Raw genomic sequence first — 18,734 nt, 5'->3', positions numbered from 1 at the left:
GAATGGCTTTGCTTAAAAAAAAAAAAAAAAAAAAAAAAACAGTCTTTGTAGAAAATTTGGAAACTAAAGACAAGCTCAAAGAAGGAAAAAACCTTGTAATTCCACTGCTCACTGAGAACCACTGTTGGCCTTCCTTCTCTTTTTCCCATGGATGTATAAATGCTTTTAAACCTAATGGAGCGCGTGCTGAATATACTGTTTTATAGCCTGCTTTTTTTTTTCAGTTGGCCACATGCCATTACACAGTCTTCTGCTTCATCATTGTATACACCACCTACAGATGGTGCGACCTTCCGATTGGGTGTTAGAATAATTTCCAGCCGGGCACTACTGTCAGTAATACTTTAATGGAAATTCATATGAAAAAAAAAATCCTAACTCTCTTTTTGTGTTAAGTCCTTAACAAGCTCACTGGGGCTTATCAAAGGTAAGGATTTTTTGAGCACTGTGCCATACCTTGCCAAAGAGTCCTCCACAGAGGATTTGCAGGATGTCAGGCCCTCCCACACCTTACATGTTCTTCTCATCTCCACCCTGATTTTGGTGTGGAAAATCATTTGACCCAACTTAGAAGCTGGGCCTCCAGATGCCCAAGGGGTAGCTAGCAGCAGGACAAAGTGCGATGCATCTGCCTTTGTTTAATACTCGTCTCCTTTATTACCTTAAAACATGGGGTCAGACTGGGTAGGAGACGAGGACTGGGGCAAAGCAGTCGAACAACTGGGTGAAATGTGTCAAATCATGGGAACCCAGGGACAGTCACAGAAAAGCATCTCCAGACCGAGTCTGCAGTCCTTAGCATTGCACATGGAACCAACCCGCCCTATTTTGAATTTGTCATTTACATCTTACTCAAAGGCAAGTGAGCCTTCGACAGGGCAATTCAAATCTGCTCAAGTGAGTTTCTGACAGGACATACAAGACAGCTGTCCCAACTGGATGACTTATTTGAGTGAATAGAAGCTGATTCGGGAACTTTGAGGAGGTGGGGATATAGCTCAGCAGGTATAAGCACCTGCCTGGCAGGCACAGTGTTGTGAATTTCATTCCTGTTACAAAAACAAAACCAAAAACCAGGAACTTTGAATGCAGAAAGACTCCTTTCCCCTGTGCCCAGGGCTGCTGTGAGCCTGCTCACCTGCCACTCTCACTCTGTTGACAATAGATAACACACCCCGCTACCTTTTCTGGGTGTTCTTTCAGAACACCAAGAACCTGCAAAGAGCCCCACCGGGACCCACCTGGTAACGAAACCCCTGCTCAGCTCTGCCCGTAGGTGTGTTAATTAAGGAAACTGTCCAAAACACAGCCATACGAGGTTTGTTAGCCCTAGATTTACTTAGCCTCTTTCATCCACTTCAAGACGAAGGACACCAAGACAAGAGAAACCCAAGTGGTTTTTAGAGTTTGCAGGGACATTCAGTCGCCAGTTTTCTAACTGTATGGTTTTAGCCTCTCTGGGCAGTGCCTAGAAGTCTTCCATCATGTCCTAGACATGCAGTCCCTTCGGATCCAGGATGAGCAGAGCGACCCTCGCACACGACCCCTTGATGTGCTTAGTCACCCAGGTGGGCCCGGCTCAGGCAATGAGGGTTCTCCTAGAAGGTTCTGAGATAGTGACCAAGACCAAGACTCGACCCGAATTAGTTCTCAGTTATGCAAATCCCCGCCCCCACACATATACTACACAAACCCCCAACCCTTGCTTCTGTTCCCCTTTTCTATAAAACCCCAAAGCTTTTGTCAGCACTTGAAGACAGATCTTAAAACTGTTTTTCTGTCCTTTCAAGGAAAGCCATGATGATTAAAGATCTCCTGTCCTTCCCCAGTGCTTTGGGACAGTGGCCCAGCCTATATTCTCAGGGTCCCTGGAGTCGGAGAGAACTGGGATTCTGGGTAAATAGGAAAGTGATGGGGGCTTGCAGGACGCTGGTCCTTGCTCCTCTCACGGGGTCGGTATCCTGCGGCATGGCTGGGAGGAGGACCTGCTATTGTTTCTGGAGGAGCGTAGTTTCTGCCTTCTTTTCTGTACCTTAGAAGATGTTCGCCCTTTACAGATGGCATAGAATTCATCTGCATTCTTTTCCAACCTGTGTCATTTTCAAAGGCTTGAAATTTGGTGCAGTTCATGTCAAATCTGGTCTCATGTGAGTGGGGGACGCATGCACAGGGTCCCCTCTGCAGACAGAGATGCCACTGGCTGGACCGGTGCTAACTTCCAGCCCAGTGGATGCAGGGCAACTTCCAAGGGCTTCGTTTGTGTCTTTCCATGGTCTGGGAAATGTCAAGAGCCCTTCAGATCTTTAATTGACCTTAAAAAAGGGAAAGAATCTCATCAGTTGTATCTGGTCAGCACATCATACAGCAGGGAAGTAGAGGCTGAGTCTGCACATGCCCAAGAGATAACTAAAAGCAGGATAAACTTTGGCATCTCTGCCTTCATCTTGTATTTGTCTCCTTTGTTACCTTAAAAATTTAGTCCTATGGCCAAGAATTTGGCCCAGTGGTATAAGCGCCTGCCTGGTGAGTGCAGGGTCATAAATTCAATCCCCAGTACCAAAAGGAAAAGAAATTTAGTCCTAGACCGGGCATGGTGGTGCATACCTGTAATCCCAGCACTTGGGAGACTGAGGCAGGAGACTTACTGTAAGGTCAGCCTGGGCTACATAGCGAGTTCAAGGCCAGCCTGAACTACATCACAAGACCCTAACTCAAAAAAAAATTTTCTTTTAGACCTAATACCCAGAAGTCTTTAGATTGGCACTTTTTGTACCAGTCATCACAGAAATGGCCAGAGGCTTGCCAGTGACCACATGGGATGACAGAGCCAAAACCAGGTATCTTTGCCCCACTTTGTTGCCTAGAAAACCCTTACCCCAATATTTAAGGCCTCGGTTGACTATTTTCTGTCTTAGGAGGGCTTGCTAAGATCAGCCGTCTGTTACCAGGCTTACTAGGCTAGACTGCTGCTATTACTGCTTCCAATTAGTCTCCCCAGCCTCCCAGGTTCCAGCAGGGGTTGGACACAAAGCACATAATAGTGACCACTAAGTGGAAGAAAGAAAGAAACAATAGAAGAAAAGAAGCCAAAACTGCAGTGTGGCCTAAGGCAGGTGTTCTCTCTAAACTTAGCTGTCAAATGGGGTAACGGTCTCTGTGTTCTCTGGGCCAGACCCTGTGCCAGAACTAAAAACAACCACCTGCCATCCCTCTGAGAGATGCTGGTGTGAGTGGGGACTACTGTGGCTGAACTTGCCGACCAAGAGGAATGTCCAAGGATCCCCCCACCTGATCGGGGCATTTCTGAGCCCTGGTTTCCTGCTGGGTTCCATGGCTGCTACATCCATAAAGTCTAGAGGCCTAGGAGTCACAGCTGACCATGTCCACAGTTGGATAGAGACCCACAGTGGGGAAGAAGACCTTGGGGACCCAGGACAGAAAACAGCAAATTCCCCTCCCCAATGGAAGGGACAGGCCTGGAGAAGAAAGACAACTGGCCACCACCCTACAGCCATGCCCAGGACCGGCCTGTTCCTACAATGGAGAAAAAGACAAGCTGCATTCAGAGGAAAACAAACAAACAAACAAACAGTTCAGCGATCATTAGTCACAACGATGGCCCAAGGTTTTTGAGTTAAAATATTCACAAGTAGCAGAGACATCTGTAGGAAGAGTAACTGGATGCGACATTCTGCAGGAGGCCAGGCTAAAAGTGTCCCATGACATCACTCAGGCGAGGAAGCTGCCAGGAGCCGCTCAGGGACCTCGAGTGCCCTGCAGCTCAGTGTCACAGAGGAGGACAGGGCCTGGGACTTGCTGGCCAGTCCCAGGGCCCTGCTCTGTGAAGGAACTCTGCTAGACCCTGGCCCACAGAAAACATGTCTGCTCACCTCCTTAGGCTGGTCTGACCTGGGGGTTACATTCCTCCTGCCCAGCGTCTGGTTCCCTGCGGGTTTTCTTCTGAGTATCAGCAGGTCCCCAGTTGGTCCACTGCCACTGAGGGTGGAGGTGGGAGACTGTAACAACCATGCCCCTTGCTGGGAGGGATCCTGCCACACAGCCTGTGTGATACCCCCTTGGAGGAACCCTGCCAAGCTTGAGATCCCAGCCACGTCCTTGCCAGACTGTGCAAGCAAGTTCAAGCAAAAGCAGATCTCCCCGATCCAGACCCTGAGATGGGGCATAAGGTCCCCTCATGAAGATCACAAGTGACACATCTGCAGAGCAGCACCGCTAAAGGAAGGCACACCAGGCAGGCCAGGTCACCAGCTGCTCCTGATAGCGTTCCCCATGCACCAGCTGCTGCGCTTTGCACTCAGGGCCCAGGGCAGGTGGTCGCTGTCCACCCTCTGCTCCTTCATCTCCCTTCTTTGGTTTCCCACCCTTTTCTTCCTGCGTTCTGATCTCAGGCCGCACCTGGCCTAGGAGGATTAGCTGCCGGAGCGCTGTCCTCGGTGCTGGAGGCTCGGCGGGCCTGGGTAGTTTGAGGAAAGCCAGAGCTTCAGAAGGTGATCTTGAGGGGCTGGAGATATAGCTCAGTGGCAGGCAGTCGTGAGTTCGATCCCTGGTACTGATAAAAACAACAACAACAACAAAAAAAGACAAAAAAAAAAGTGTGAGGGGTCCAGGTTAGAGGGCCAGCCCCTATTGTAAGGGGGGAAAACATGCCACTGGGCTCCCTCCTTCCCATTCCAGGCACTGAAATGGAGGAACCAACACTTCAGGCCAGCAGGGTGAGCCCTGAGACTGCGGACCTCTGCATGGCCTGTCAGTATAGGCACAAGGGCTGGGGGCCTTCTGTGCCACCTGTGGTGGTATATGAAGACCATGACAATCTGTGTCTTCATGGGACACATATGATCCTATGAAGCTGCCTGTGACTTCATGCGGCCTGCCTGTGACAGGTGCCGGGATAGGGCAGCCTCTGGCCTCTGTAAGAGCCTCCTGTGACCTTGTGGAGCCTCAGACCTGAACTGTGCATGCCCAGAAGACCCGGGCACTATCCAGTCTAGTTGCCTCTCCTTACTATAACCTCCCGCCTCCTCATCCTCCCTGGTTTTGCAGATCTGGTGCCCCGGGCGGGGGTGGAGGGCCTCGGGATCGGTCCGTGGCCTATCGGAGTGTGCACCGGGACAGGTGACCGCGAGCCCGCGACACTTGGGCCAACCCAGCTGGGAAAGCTACGCCGCGCCGCCCTGCGCTGCGCTGCTGCCGGGTCGCGCGTCGCCGGGGTGCGTGGCGGCGCTGGTGGCCGTGCGCCCCCCTCTGGCCCGTTTCCCCAGGACGTTGGGGGCGCGGGCCGAGGGCGCTGCAGCCGCCCCTCCCCCGCGCCGGCTCGCCGTGCGGACGCGGCTCGGCGCCCCAGACCCAGCCGGGCTGCAGCGCGCGCTCCCCCCACCCCGCCGGTCTCCGCAGCGGCGTGGGAGGCGGGGGCTAAAAATACCCGGCGGCGGCGGCAGCGCGGCAGCGCCTGGACCGTGCGGCTGCGGGCTGCGGGCTGCGGGCTGCGGGCCGGGCTGGGCCGGGCCGGGCCCAACTAACCGACATGCTGACCTTCTTCCTCGTGTCGGGGGGCTCCCTCTGGCTCTTCGCGGGTAAGTCCCGGTGCGGGTTTCCATCCCAGGCCGCCGAGCCCCCGCCCCCGCTGTTGCCGAGGCTTCCTTCCAAGGTCCCCGGGGCGCCCTCAGTGCCCGCGGGCTCCGGGCCGGTCTGGGAAGCAGCTGGGGCCGCTGCGTTGCTTTCTGAGCCCTCCTAACAACCAGATTTCAATTCCGGAGCCCCTCTCCCCTTAGGGCCAGGACCCCACTGAACAGATTAGGCCCTGATCCAAGGCAGGGACAGACTGACTGCGTCCTTGGCCATCTCCAGGGATCAGAAACCAAGGGTGTTGGATCCCAAGGTCCCAAGCAGGTCAACCGCGGAGCCAGGACTCACTGGGCTGCTGATCCTGGCCAGGGGCCTCCTCCTGACTTCTCTCTGGGCGCCCTTCAGCCATAGTAGTATGATATTTCTGTAGAGTGAGTTCGCCCCTCTACTCTGCCCAGGGCTGTGTCCCTAGGAATCCCGGCCCCTATCAACACCTTAGGACTCAGTTCTCATCCTGGCACCTCCTTAGGAGGCTGGTCCCATGCCCAGAGCTCTCCCCAACTCCAGGTGCACCCACTCAGGGCAGGAGGCAGGGAGTGTCTGCCCAGGCCCACCCACCTACCAGGTCCCTGGAGCCTTCCCAGTGTACCTATGGGGGTCTCTGCAACCCCATTTTCAACCCCTTGTGTGGATCCAGTCTGATCATTCATGTGAAATGCATGACCCTTAAAGTGGCCCTAAACCTGACCTAGCCCAAGAGCAAATGCTCTGGGAATGTTAGTAGTTATTTCAAGTTCGAACAGCACTGTCAGATGTGATAATAAAGTCGTTTCTGAGCAAAGGAAGGGAAAGAAGTTGACCCTTTTGAGACCTTGTTACAGTATTTTGCATCTGTTATTTAACATTCACAGCAATCCCAGGAGGTTGGTGGTATCTCTCTCCTTTTTTTTTTTTCTTTTTGTCTTTTTGAGATAGAGTCGCACTATGCAGTTTAGGCTGTCCTTGAGTTCACTTTGTAGCCCAGACTGGTCTCCAACTCACAATGATCCTCCTGCCTCAGCTTCCTGAGTGCTGGGATTACAGGCATGTGTCACCACACCTGGCTACTGTCCCTTTTTTGTTGAGAGTCAGGAGATAGTTGCCTTGCTGTGTGGCACACATATCTGGCAGACTGGAATTTGACTGGTGAGGTTTTAACTGATCAACCAATGGCACATGCTCGGGTATGTTAGGCCTGAACCCAGAGGGTTGATGGGCTGAATAATGACCTCCCCTGCCCCCACCACTGGCCTGAGTTAGGCCATGGGATGCCTGCCCCAAGCTGAGGGAGTGAGTGAGCCCTCTCTAATCCCCTCAGCTCCCTAAGCTTCTTCCGTCTGCCAGTGTCTGGTAACAGGCTGTGCAGGGCCACTCTAGTCCTGAGGCACAGTGAACCCAAGACAAGGACAGGACTAGGCGTAATCGAAATGATAATGGTGGTGGTGACAGAGTCACCATTTATTGCCTGAGGGGTGGGTGGCCTCAGAACCCCTCCTAGTACCAGGACCCCTCTGCACTGCCCCCAGGAGCTCCCAATCATGAGTCCAAAACCTGGGTCTTCTCTGGCTATAAGGAAGCATCTGGGGACTGTCGGGAAAAGTCTCACTGTGCAGGATCAGGTCTGCAGTTGGGGTTCAGCTGTAACTGACTCAAACTGGCCTTCTGCCCTGCTCCCCCGTGGAACATTTCACAGTGTGGCCAGGTGCATCCTTGAGTAGGAAACAGGGCGATGTTCCTGCAGACAGACTCTACAGTTGTCGAGCAGGATGACTCCTGGTGTAGCTGGTAGCTGCTTTCTCAGACACTAAATTTGTCAATGCAGAGTAAGAGGCTGAGGCTAGAGAATGGCTGTCAGTGGACAGAATGCCGCAGGTACAAGGGGCATTCCTAGGTCAGGTGTCTGCACTCCCGGGACTCTGCTTCGACCCCAGCCCTTCTCTGGGGGGCAGAGGACACTCTTGGCCAAGAGCTGCAGGTGAGTGAGCACACCTGAGACTTCATGCTACCTCATAATCCACTTTGTAATCTAAGGTCCCTCTCACTCGAGCCAGAAACAGGAGGAACTCCTGAGGTCAGGTGGCTCTTTAATAGTCAGTGCACTGTGCCACCCAGTTGAGTCCCAGGCAAACAAGGTAGGGTGCGGCAAGGGCTGCCCTCCCTGCCTCAGAGAGGGAATGACGTAAGGAGACCAGAGCCACGTGGGGGAGGAGCTGTCTGTGGGAAGTCACCACCGGCTTTGGTTGTACGAGGTGCTCCCCGCTCCTGGTGTATTGTGCAGTACACAAGTAAACTAGGTCCAGCCTGAGGTAGATGCTGGGCCTGATATAGGAAAATGAACCCTCCATGCCATAAGCACCCAGAAGACAATGGGAGCAATGCACTGGAGTATCCGCCTGCCTCTGTGGCCGCTTTGTGCAGAGTGGAAAGAGGCATCGGTCTTGGACACATTTCTAAAAGGGCATCCCTTCCTCTAGGTTGGTGAAGATTGGTTCCCATGTAAAGGATCCAGTCTGCTCAACAGGCAGGGGAGTCCTTGGGAGGGTGAGTCTTAGGGGCTTGTGCCTGGGGACTGGGTGGCAGGTGAGGGTCCCAGAGGAAAGGGTTTAATTTGGGGGTGCAGAGTTACACTCTCTTTAGAAACATGGCCAGGCTGAGCTAGGCAGAAGGAAATTGGAGGCTAGGAACATGGTGTAATGTCCTGGGTGAGAATAGATATGGTCCGACAATGACTTGAGGCTGGCCTCCAGGAAAGGGAAGGAACGGGTGCCGGGCCCTGTCTGCCATGCTAGGGGAGTGGGACTCACCCTACTGAGATCAGACAGGGCTGCTGTCCCAGCGCTGATGTGGAAGGCATCTGGCTGTGGTTGTAGTTGACTTGCACCGTGTGACTCAGCTCAGCCCTATCCAATCCTACTCCTAACCCCAGATGTCCACTAGGATGCAGGACTGGCATGAGGTCTGGGACCACCTTAGGGAACCCAAGAAGGCAAGTAAAAAGTGGGACCGATGGTGGAGCATCAGGCAGAAGAGGCAGCCGTGTGGTCAGCTGGGAACATGCCTCACAAATGAAGTGTGGATTTGTTCAAGGTCCATTGGCATGTGGGAGGACCTCTAGGACTTTTTGTCATTTCTCAGCCTGGCTGGTAACCAGGAAATGTTCCAAAGAGATCACACTGACACCAGGGGGCAGCAGACCCCAGCCATTGTGCAATCCGACTGGTTTCTCTTCAGGATTATAAGGGCGCTTGGGTTGACCTTGAGAAGGTTGAACTTGAATCAGCTACCACCCCAGAAGGGACTCAGGGCTGTCCCATACCAGGGTTAGAGAGGGTGAGGCACTGGCTTGCTTGTAAAGAGGCAAATATTACAGGTTTTCCTACAGCAGAGGCCACCGTTGGTATCTAGCCGGAACTTGGCCCAGCAAGCACTCACATATTCACTAAGTAAAGTACTAGGTGTGTGGTGCTGCAAACTCTCTGATTAGCTACCGGTTCTCGGAGCACCGTTTCACTGTCCACCACCATGTCCCAGGATTCTGCGAGCTTTACTTTGCTCTCTCCACAGTGCTGTGCTTCTGTTGCCCCCACTTACTGGATAAAGTGAGACGCAGGGAGACTTACAGGGAAGCAGCTACAGGACTGGGGTGCAGCTCAGTGCTAGAGCTCTTACTTTGCATGTACCTACAAAATATCCCAGATTTCCAGTCCCAAAGAGGTCCAGGATTCCAACATGAAGAAAAGAAGTGAGGGAAGAAGTGCATTCTGGGCAGAGGGGCCACTGTGTGAAGAGAGATTGGCAAAGGGAAAGGGCAAAGTTAAAGGGAAAGTTCCACTTGGCCAGATCTGGGCTCCACGGGCCTGAAACACCAGGCCCCGCCAACTTCATCCGCGTGGTGGCTGCGTCGAGGAGGTACAGCTAGAACTGAGCATGCAGCGGCCAGGGTGACCCCACACTCCACGTGCCACCCAGGTCCCCTGTGGTGGCACACATCCCATTGGATTAGTCTTTGGCCTCCTCCATAAGTCTTACAATGTCCTTGAGGGAAGAGCCAAGGGGCCTCACCTCTGTCCTCAACCCAGGGTAGGACATGCGGTCTGCGTCATATTTGTTGCCTAAGTGAATGGTGTAAAGAATTGCTTGAGAATAATTTAATAATAATGTGTAACATAAACTGTTTACTCACCAAGTCGATGGGAGAGTCGGGCACTGTGTCCAGCGTGCAGATGGTGCATTAGGGTAGGAGCAGCACAGAAGAGCAGGAGTGGGGCCCTTGCAGGTGGGCCGGGTGCTGAGAACCAGGCAGCCCTGCACAGGAGAGGCTCCCAAGGGATTGATGAGTGAATGGCTGGGTACTGACCCACAGTTCAGGGGCACTTGTTTGGTGAAAGCTAGCCTTCTCCAAGGGCTGTTGTCTCTTTAGAGCTCCAAGAGATTCCAGCCTCTTGGAACAGTGGCCACTGCCAGGCATAACTGAGAGGACTCCCCTTGACCTGATGTGATTTTGGAAGAGGCAGCACCCCTGGACCTTCTGCTCTGCTCCCAGCCACCTAGACCACAGGACTCTGGCTTGGTGGCCAGGGAACTTCAGGGTTGATGTGACTTTATCTTCTGTGCGACAGAATGAACTTGGTCCTCTCATACTCATCCGTACTCAGCCCCATGCTCAGTGTATACTCAGCCAGCCTGCAGGCTGCCTCCCCCGGGCCTGGCTCACTCTCTCAGAAAGCTAGTCTTGTCTTGACCCATGGGCTCTTGGAGGGTTTGGAAACTTGTGGCTCTGACCTGTTTGCCCAGACCAGACCACACAGTAGGTGGTACCCTGTAAAGCGTGCTTTTCTAGATCTGTTCTGGACTTTTCCACTTCCTCGTCTGCCTCTTGATTCGCCTCCCCGGATGGCTCAATGAACTCTCATTGAGACCTGTTTGGCATCTTAGCTTCATGAGCATGCTGTGGGGCCAACTAAAAGCCGAGAGACCTAAAGAGGGACGTGGCAGTGGATGACCGGCCATCAGAGCTGGGCTGGAAGGCTGGCGGTGGACTGTGGGGGATTTGTGACCTCAGACTCAAAGGTCTTGCTGTGTCATTGCTGGGCGTGTGCGTGGCATCGTGATTGTAGAATGCAAGTTCTGTACTGTAGTTAAAGGACAGCTTTTAATAACTCAGAGTCTGAAAATGCCTGAAGTCTTACCTTGTCTGACGGCTGTGTAGAAGAAGGCACCTGAAGTGGGGGTGGGGGTGGGACTGCCTGAAATTCCGGATCCCACATACTGTCCTCAAGGTCACCACAAACCCCATGCACAGCTCAAGGGCACTTGGAGCAGCAGCCTTGTGGGCTCCAGGCAGAGTGCGCACCTGGTCTCCATTGATTTTTTAAAATCTTTTCAAGACACGTCTCACTGTGCAGTTCAGGTTGGCCTTGAACTCCCTGTAGCCCAGGCTGGCATTGAATTCCAAACAGTTGTCCTGCCTCAGCCTCCCGAGTACTGGGATTACAGGTGTGCACCACCACACTCAGCCATGGTCTCCATTCTTAAAAGCCCTGTGTGCTCCAGGGTCTCCTTGTCTCCCAGACATTTCCCTTCCATTTTTTTCCAAGTTCACTGTGAACGCCATGAGAATTCCTCAGGTTTCATTGTACGAACAGTTTTCTAGCTTCGTCTTGGCCTCTGCTGTTGTTGAGGAGGACAAGGCCTCCAAAGGGTGATCCTACCCCCTCCCACCTGCCCCAGCCTTACACAGGGCTCTCCTCAGCCGCCGTGGAGGCCTCTGCTGCCTTGCGTAAGGTGGTGGGTCCTCTTCAGAAGGTGACAAGTGAGAATTCAAGCGATGGATGCTCTCAGTAGGTCAGCATGAACGACGTCCAATGGCCTTCCCCGGGCCAGCTGGGGCCTCACTTTGCTTTGGTCTGAAAGACATTTTTGTTTTCTGGTGAGAACAGCCCCAGTCTGGCAGGGCTGTGGAGCCAGCAGCAGGAGTGCAAACCCTTTCATGTGACAGGCCCCAGTGGAGTGATGCAGGCCAGCCAGCAGCCAGCCCTCCCCTGCCCTCCTCGGGAGGGAGGGAGGCAGCCATTTGCATATTCCCCATTCATCCTGGCCTTGAAAAGGAGGCCTGACTGCCCAGAGCGCCCTGCCCAGCTCTAGGCTGGGTACTTGAGCCTGCTGTTAACCCTGTGATGCTCTCCCAGGCTGAGGCGGGGCTTGGGCTCTGCCCACCTGTGGGAGGGCAGCTCTGTGTGCAGCAGCTCTGCAGCTCTGACCTGCAGCGGGGAATTCAGGAGGTGACAGATTCTTGTTGACCAGCACCAACTTTTGCTGAACAGGAGGAAATTCCGATTTATTTCTTTCTCCTGTGGCATTTGGAAGGTAAATTGCATCAAGCATATGGAGCAGCCAGGAAATAAAGCTACTTGCTGAACTTGCCAGAAAATTAAACTACTTTTTAAAATCTCTTCATTTGCCAGAAAATGTATCCTTAACCAACAGCAAAAGTGTTTTCTTGCTCATTGTCTACTGTACACATGTGCACACAAACATGCACATGCATGTGCGCTCACGCAGTAACACCGGCCTGCTGGGTACAGTGGGTGCACTTTAGCAGTGGTGCAGGGAGAGCTTGCCTGGGACACTTTTACATCCCAGCCAGCTCTTCCTCCCTTCCTGTAATCTGTCCCATGCGCCAGTGGGTGCCATTAGCTCCTGCGCCATGACTTGGAAAGCGAGCACGTATACGGTACCAACTTGAGTACCTTGCCTTATGCAGCTCACCGCCGACTGCCAGCCTCGGTTTCCCACTCTGATCCTCAATACAGCCAGGTCCTCGTAGTTGGAGGCCCCTGAGCTGCATCTTACAGGCTCTTCCTGTGACTTACAACCCACTGTGTCACCCTGCCCAGCAGCTCTCCTCCCTTCCCATCCTGCTCCCATCCTGTCCTAGCTCTCACTTCCTGAGGGAGGATGTGTCTGAGAATCTGTCTTTAGTGTACTTTCCGCTGAACTGATGTCCTCGATGGGCCCACAGTGCTGCTAAGTGGACAAGCAGGCAAGCAAGTCCCTCTCTGCTTCCCCCGCCTCTGGCTTCCTAACCGTATCTTGCCAGGACCCTCCCCATCTCAAAGCTCCTCCTAGCTGGAGGAGGTGACACTGTCCCACCTGTAGCTGATCACCTGCAGGGGAACTCTTGCATGGTCCTCCCAGGAGCAGTTGGTGTCCCTGGTAGAGTTTGGACCTGTGAGGCTTATGGTGTCCCCAGTTCGGGCCAGCAATGGAAACGGATCGCTCTTCCTGAGGCCACGACCCCGGCAGTATTAATACACACTCATCTGGGAAGGAAAAGGATCCTGTTACAGCTGCAAGACTTGGCTACTTATACAGTGAAGCCTGGTGAAGCCTGGCCAGGGGGTGTCCCTTTGCCTGCATGGTCAGCATGGCCCTCGCTGGTATCCTCCGAGTTCTGCCTGCTGTCCCGGCACTCGCTGTGGAAGGAAGGACAGTGACACCCTGGCCTAGCCACCTCACCAGTCTCAGTCTAGGCCCTGAACCTATTTGCAGAGGGTCCCACTGTCTGTTTTACCTGTTGTCCCTCTTTGTTCTGAGAATTGCGCTGTGCCTGACTCACAGCAAGGCCAATCTTTATCTCAGAGCTTGCAAAAGACACTGTGTTTCTGTTTGTCCCTCTGCATGTCAAGGCTGTTTGTATTTTTGAATTCTGAAAGGGATTTTGAGCCTGGCTTCCTGAGACAGTGGTCAGGAATGTGGATCCATGTTCCCTGGGCAGGACTTCGGGTGAGTGAGGCTCTTGGGGGGGTCCTGTTGTGAAGATGGGAGCACAGGCAGTGAAGACTGCTAATGGGGGTGTGTCCATAGTGGGTTTGGGTAGCCACGGTCACTGCAGAGCTTAACTCAAATTTCACAGCTGCTGTGGGGCTCCCCAGGGAGGCCAGGCAGGTGAGCTGCTGGGTAACTCGGCAACCTGTGTTGTGGGCTGCTGTCTCATGGGGGACATACAGTGGGTCTCTCCTGAGAATTCTCGAGTCGGGAAGGCCCTTGGCCCCATCTCTGCCTCAGTCATCTGAGGTCTGAGGCTCTGTGAATCTAATTAAAACCCAAGAGGAAAACAGAGAAAGCCCTTCTCTCAGAGCAGAGGCAGCAATAAGCCCTGTGTGGGTGGGGTGGTCATTGGAGCCAGTGTGGTCTGCGTGGGTGCATCTGCAGGTCAGGGCAGCATGGGAGGGGTGGCGAGGGGCACACAATTCCTGGGGCAGAACTGGGACCTCGGCTCCAGGCCTCTGGCATCTCGCATGGTTTGCCACCAGCAAGTTCTTCAGTTGTGGCCTCTGGATTTCCCACCCCAGAGATTTCCCTGAGAGATATTAGAGAAAGATTTTGTCATATTTAAAGGAAGACATCTCTGGATGCCATGGAGGTTCTGCTTGAAGCAAAGGAAAAGGCCCTTTGTGAGCCAAAGGTAGGTCCTTAGGTTCCACTGTGGGATCATCAGGGTGGATCGGGGGACCCGGGGGCCAAGTTCCGGGCAAGCTGCTGAGGTTAAGAAGCTCCTCCTGTGGCTGCCCCAGATGGTGAGGTGGGTAGTGTAGAATCTGATCAGCCCCAGAGGCGTTTCCTGCCTGAGGGCTCTAGAGTTGCCAGGCAGTTCGGGCAAATAGCTCTCAAGAGAGAGCTTAGAACACAGGACCATGCCCTGAGACGTTTGAGCTGCAGGGGAAGTGAGCTGCATTTCGGTGGACACAGTGGCCTGGTGGGGACAGACCGGGAAGTGCGCAGAAGGGCTTGGTTGGGGTCTGATTTGCCTTTTCCTCGCCAGCAGCTGAAGCTGTTTCTACTGTGTGCCCGGCCACACATTAGCCGGGGAGATGAGAGAGAAAATCCACGAAAGTTGGGATGAAAGAACTACAGAAGTAGCCAGCGCCACCCCCACCCCGGGAGGCAGGCTTGAAGGAGCAAGGCTGCCGGGGAGGCCCGGTTCCTCCGTGTTCTTGGTAGAGGCGGTGCATTTCAGAGCTCAGATTTGGGTCCAGCAGGACAGGGTGTAGATTCTGGCTCCAGGCTTATCCCTAGGCAAGCTAGGAAATAGTCTCTCTTAGGACAAACATTAGGAGGAGACTGGCACAGTGCTCTAGAGTCTTAGGGTCTTACAGGGCCGCTGAGTCACCAGTTGCCACCCTCTGGAGTATCCCCATTCCACAGGAAGATGCTATCTGAGACTGCCCCATTGCCTGCCTTTCTCCAGGTGGAGGGGTTGTGGCCTTGGAGGGGCGGTGGGGGAGGCAGCACCCAGGAGGTTCGGGTAGAGGGTTTCCTGGGTGGGTGGTGCAGGCTTCCCTCAGCACCATAGGGCTGGCATCATCCCCCTCCACCACCTCCTCCCCCTCTAGTGCTGTGCTCCCTGCAAGTCTTCTCTGCCATGGCTAGAGCCCTGACCTCTGTTAGTGTCTCAGATGGCTGCCCAGAGGCGAGCTCCCTCCAGGACAGATGAGGATGGGGAGATGAGAGGGGTCCTTGTCAAGCCCCCAGCAGACTGGCAGAGGGAGGGTTAAGGCTGGGTTGCCTGAGCTGGTCTGAACCAGCACCGCCCCGCCCCGCCCCGTGTGTGGGTGAAGGGGGGCCATTGGGGGCCTCCAGGGGCCCATGGAGGCTCCTCCTCACAGAGCTGCTCTGTGCCTTGGTCCCTGCCAGACCTATTCCTTACAGCCACCAGGGAGCCACCGCCACCAGCCACCTCGGCTAACACCTCTCCCACCACCCGCTTCTCAGAGCCAGCAGCTGTTGCTACCGGCAGTCCCCAGGGCCAGGGCCTTCTCCACTTTTGTGCTTTGATCAAGATGTGGTAACCTCTTTCCCGGGGCCCTACAGGCCCTATAAAAGGAGGCTGGTTTTAGTGGGACCCGTTCGGCCACCTCCTCAGTGCCAGGATCCCGCTGGAAAGGTAGGGTGGATGCATCTGCTTTTGCAAGTTGTCATTGAGGCCCTTTGCCTGGCACACAAATAGAGCAGCTGCTTCAGCTAACCCCTATCTACCAGGTGTTTCCTTGTCATGTGCCTAGCCTTGCTCTCTGTCCAGGAGCTTGACTGAGCAGAGGCCCAGAGGGGTGCAGTGACTTGTCCAAGTCCACTAAGCTATCAAGAGTCTGAGTCAGGATCTGGACCAGTGCAGTGCAGTACCGGAATCTCCCTTTAAACTCTTTCTCAAGCTTATTTATAGAGTCCCTGGGCCCTAGGAGGGGCTGCAGTTTCCTTTTTGGAGCTCTTCACTGGGAGTTGAGGAGGTTCTTGGCAATTTGGTGTCTTGGCTTGTGCTTCTGTGCTATTGCTGCAGTCCTGGGATGTTCGCAGAGGCCCAGGACCCCATTGTAAGGTGGCGGCTACAGAGGAAAGCCGGGCAGGTTCCAGGGAAGGGAAGATCCTGAGGGCCATGCAGGGCCTGGGTGCTAGGCTGATGTGCTTGGGTTTGGTGCTGAGGCCATAGAGAGCTAAGTCATGTTTTGGTGCAGTAACATGACCTGATTGCACCGTTGCAGCAGGAAAATAATTGCCTCAGTACATCACTGGCTATAGCAAGAAGCCCGATGCAAAGGCTGGTATGGGGATTTTGGCTGCACTTGGTGCTGACTGGACGTGGCCTGGGACTGGTGGGTGGACAGGCGTGGTCAGGGTTGAGAGGTATAGGAAGTGGTCCTTCCTCATGGAGCCATGCAGCAGGGGTGCAGAGACCTGGAGTCCTGGTGAGACGCTGCTCCAGCAAGGGTTCATGGGGGCTGAGTCAGTGGCCCCAGGATCACTGCAGGGACCAAACCATCTCTCCGAGCTAACCTGCTTCCCCCAGAATTTCTCTATTTCTCGAATCCTGGATCCCAAGAGCTGTGGCTTTCACTGTGCAGCCTTCTTGCACCCTGATCCAGCAGAGGGCGCAGTGAGAGGAAAGGAGGTCCCACGTAGTCCTCTGCATGGTTCTGTGCCCAAGGAAAAGGCACAGGCTCTGCCAGGAGGGGAGGAGGCGGTGGTTAGTGCTTGTGGAGAACTGCTCCTGCCAGGTGAATATTTACAAACACTCACAGCCGCTCACTTGGTAACACCAGCACCACTGATCCCTTGGGTGCTGTCTATCCCTCTCCTTCCCCTGTGACTGCTGTAACCCAGAGAGGCACCTGGGCAGGTAAGGAGGCAACCATAGCTGGAAACCCAGGGACCATCTAGCCCCACCACAGGCTGGCAGAGAGGTCAAAGGAGGACAAGGCCCCGTGAAACAATGAGAGACACCAGAAGACCTCTTACATGCCCAAGGGCTTAGTGGCATGGCGTGGGCTGGCTCTGAGGCTGATGTCCTCAGAGCGCCTGGACTCACAGTTCTGCCCTGCAGTGGCCCCCAAGTCTGAAGGGAGCCTTGGGGTAAACACAGGCAGTTCAGCTGTCTGAGAAAGTCAGTGATCCAGGAAGAATGAGACCCTCTTGTCACTGATCAGCCAAGTATAGGTACAGGTCCAGCCTTGGGGCCAGAGCAGCTATGGCCACTATAGGTGCTTCCTTAGGGGTGGAGACCTCACCTGAAGAGGAGTGGACAGTCAGGGTCTTGACCTACTGTTCTGCACTGCTCCAAGCGGGAAGAAAAGACCCAGCCAGGAGAAGGCGGCAAGTTCCCGCTGTGAAGCCAGGAGGGAGCAGCCTGTGCCCATCCCCACATCCAGGCTCCACTGGCCTGCACTTCTGTCCCCCGTACAAAGGGTGCAGGGAGCTGTGAGGATCATACACTTCCCCATGCAGGAGAGGGCTTCCCAGGTGTCAAGCATTCAGGAAGTTTAGACAAGTTCCACTTTTCCCTCTACTGAGAGCTGTGCTAATTAATACATCAACTACCCAAAGCTCAGCACATCCCAGGGGCCAGCCTCACAGACATATGGTGCTGACCTTCATATAAGATTTCATGGGCCTGAAACTTTATTATCTGAACAGAAAACTCAGTTCCCTGAGTTCCATGTACTCTTACAACTCCGGCCTTTGTGTATTTGCTTTTCTCTGCTGGACCCCCTTTCCTCTTTCCCCTGAATCTCAGCATCAGTATCAGTTCCTGTCAGAGCCTACCCTGACCTACTGTACCTGAATTGGGTGCTTCCTCTGCCTAGCCACATCTAATCACAGTCTGGACCACACTGCCCTCTGTCCTTCATGTCTCACCATCCCTGGTACTGAAAACAGGCCTAACACTTAACTAGGCTACAGGATGGGCTTTGTGAGGGTCTACTGGCTGGCCAGATTGTCAGATGAATGGATGGGTGATGGATGGATGGATGGATGGATGGATGGATGGATGGATGGATGGATAGGGAGATGGATGGATGGATAGGGGGATGGATGGATGGATGGTTAGATGGGGGATGGATGGATGGATGGTTGGATGGATGGATGGTTAGATGGGGGATGGATGGATGGATGGTTGGATGGATGAGTGGGTGATAAATGAATGACTGGATGGATGGTTAGATGGTTGGAAGGATAGGTGGATAGAGGGATGGATGGTTGGATAGATGGATGGATCAGTGGACAGATGTTCTCTGTCATCAACTCTCACACTGTATCCAGTGCCACAAATACCCATTTTTTTCCTCCTGAATCTTAGGGTCTATCAGCAAATGCCAAAAACCAGGAACTCCTCCCAGGCTGTCTTTAAAACTGTTGGGACCATGTAGCTGACCCCTGAAGGGTAAATTAGGGGTTTCCTGGGCCTTGGCTTTTGAGCCCACTGAATCAGTTCAGTTCATTAAAGGAAATTCAGTCAGCTCAGAGCCCACCCCAAGAGCTGGTAGGTTTGTCTGGAATTTCTGCTAAGCAGCGAGTAATTGATCTGATAGGCCTGGCTGGCTTGGCCACCACATCTAGTAGTCTAGGGAAGTCAGTGTCCTAAAAGGGCCAGTTCTCCCATCACAAGATTTCTGTGGTGAATTCTCTGTAGTCTGTGGTCCTCTGCTTTGGCAGTGGAACCTTGACGGGGTCCATCTGCTAGGAACAGGTCACTCTGGGTTGTGCCCTCAGAACTGACCCAGCTTAAGAAGGCTTCTAGTAAATCTGAACTGCCAGCTCTGCCTGGCTGGGGTCCC

General features: G+C 53.8%; 1 protein-coding gene and 1 long non-coding RNA gene across 8 annotated transcripts in view; one reads left to right on the top strand and one right to left on the bottom strand.

Annotated features, from left to right (window-relative positions):
• Positions 1-328: 328 nt before the first annotated feature.
• Positions 329-11,640, bottom strand: LOC134471577 (uncharacterized). 4 transcript variants are annotated; one of them, XR_010041032.1, is made up of 4 exons: positions 9,809-11,640; positions 4,417-4,570; positions 3,891-3,996; positions 329-2,312 (listed from the first exon to the last, which is right to left on the bottom strand). It is a non-coding gene; the product is annotated as an uncharacterized LOC134471577 (long non-coding RNA). The 4 variants fall into 4 exon arrangements; XR_010041035.1 differs by lacking the exon at positions 9,809-11,640 and adding an exon at positions 5,935-9,793; XR_010041033.1 differs by lacking the exon at positions 9,809-11,640 and adding an exon at positions 5,554-5,924.
• Acsl6 (acyl-CoA synthetase long chain family member 6) overlaps positions 5,406-18,734 on the top strand; it is a 55,426-nt gene continuing 42,097 nt past the window's right edge. For 2 of the 4 annotated variants that reach the window (XM_063230581.1, XM_063230580.1), the window contains exon 1: positions 5,406-5,594. In XM_063230581.1, coding sequence (XP_063086651.1) covers positions 5,546-5,594 — 49 coding nt within the window. In that variant the 5' untranslated portion in view covers positions 5,406-5,545. Of the gene's footprint in view, positions 5,595-14,074; positions 14,093-15,334; positions 15,572-18,734 lie in introns of those variants that run through there. The other 2 variants (XM_063230583.1, XM_063230582.1) reach the window with 2 other exon arrangements.

This window comes from Cavia porcellus, unplaced genomic scaffold (genome assembly GCF_034190915.1).
Source record: "Cavia porcellus strain 051 isolate PalLab524CR breed Dunkin Hartley unplaced genomic scaffold, mCavPor4.1 scaffold_19, whole genome shotgun sequence".
In the NCBI taxonomy this organism is placed as follows: Eukaryota; Metazoa; Chordata; class Mammalia; order Rodentia; family Caviidae; genus Cavia; species Cavia porcellus.
The sequence above is the reverse complement of the archived record's forward strand: the minus strand, read 5'-3'. Positions and strand labels throughout refer to the sequence as shown.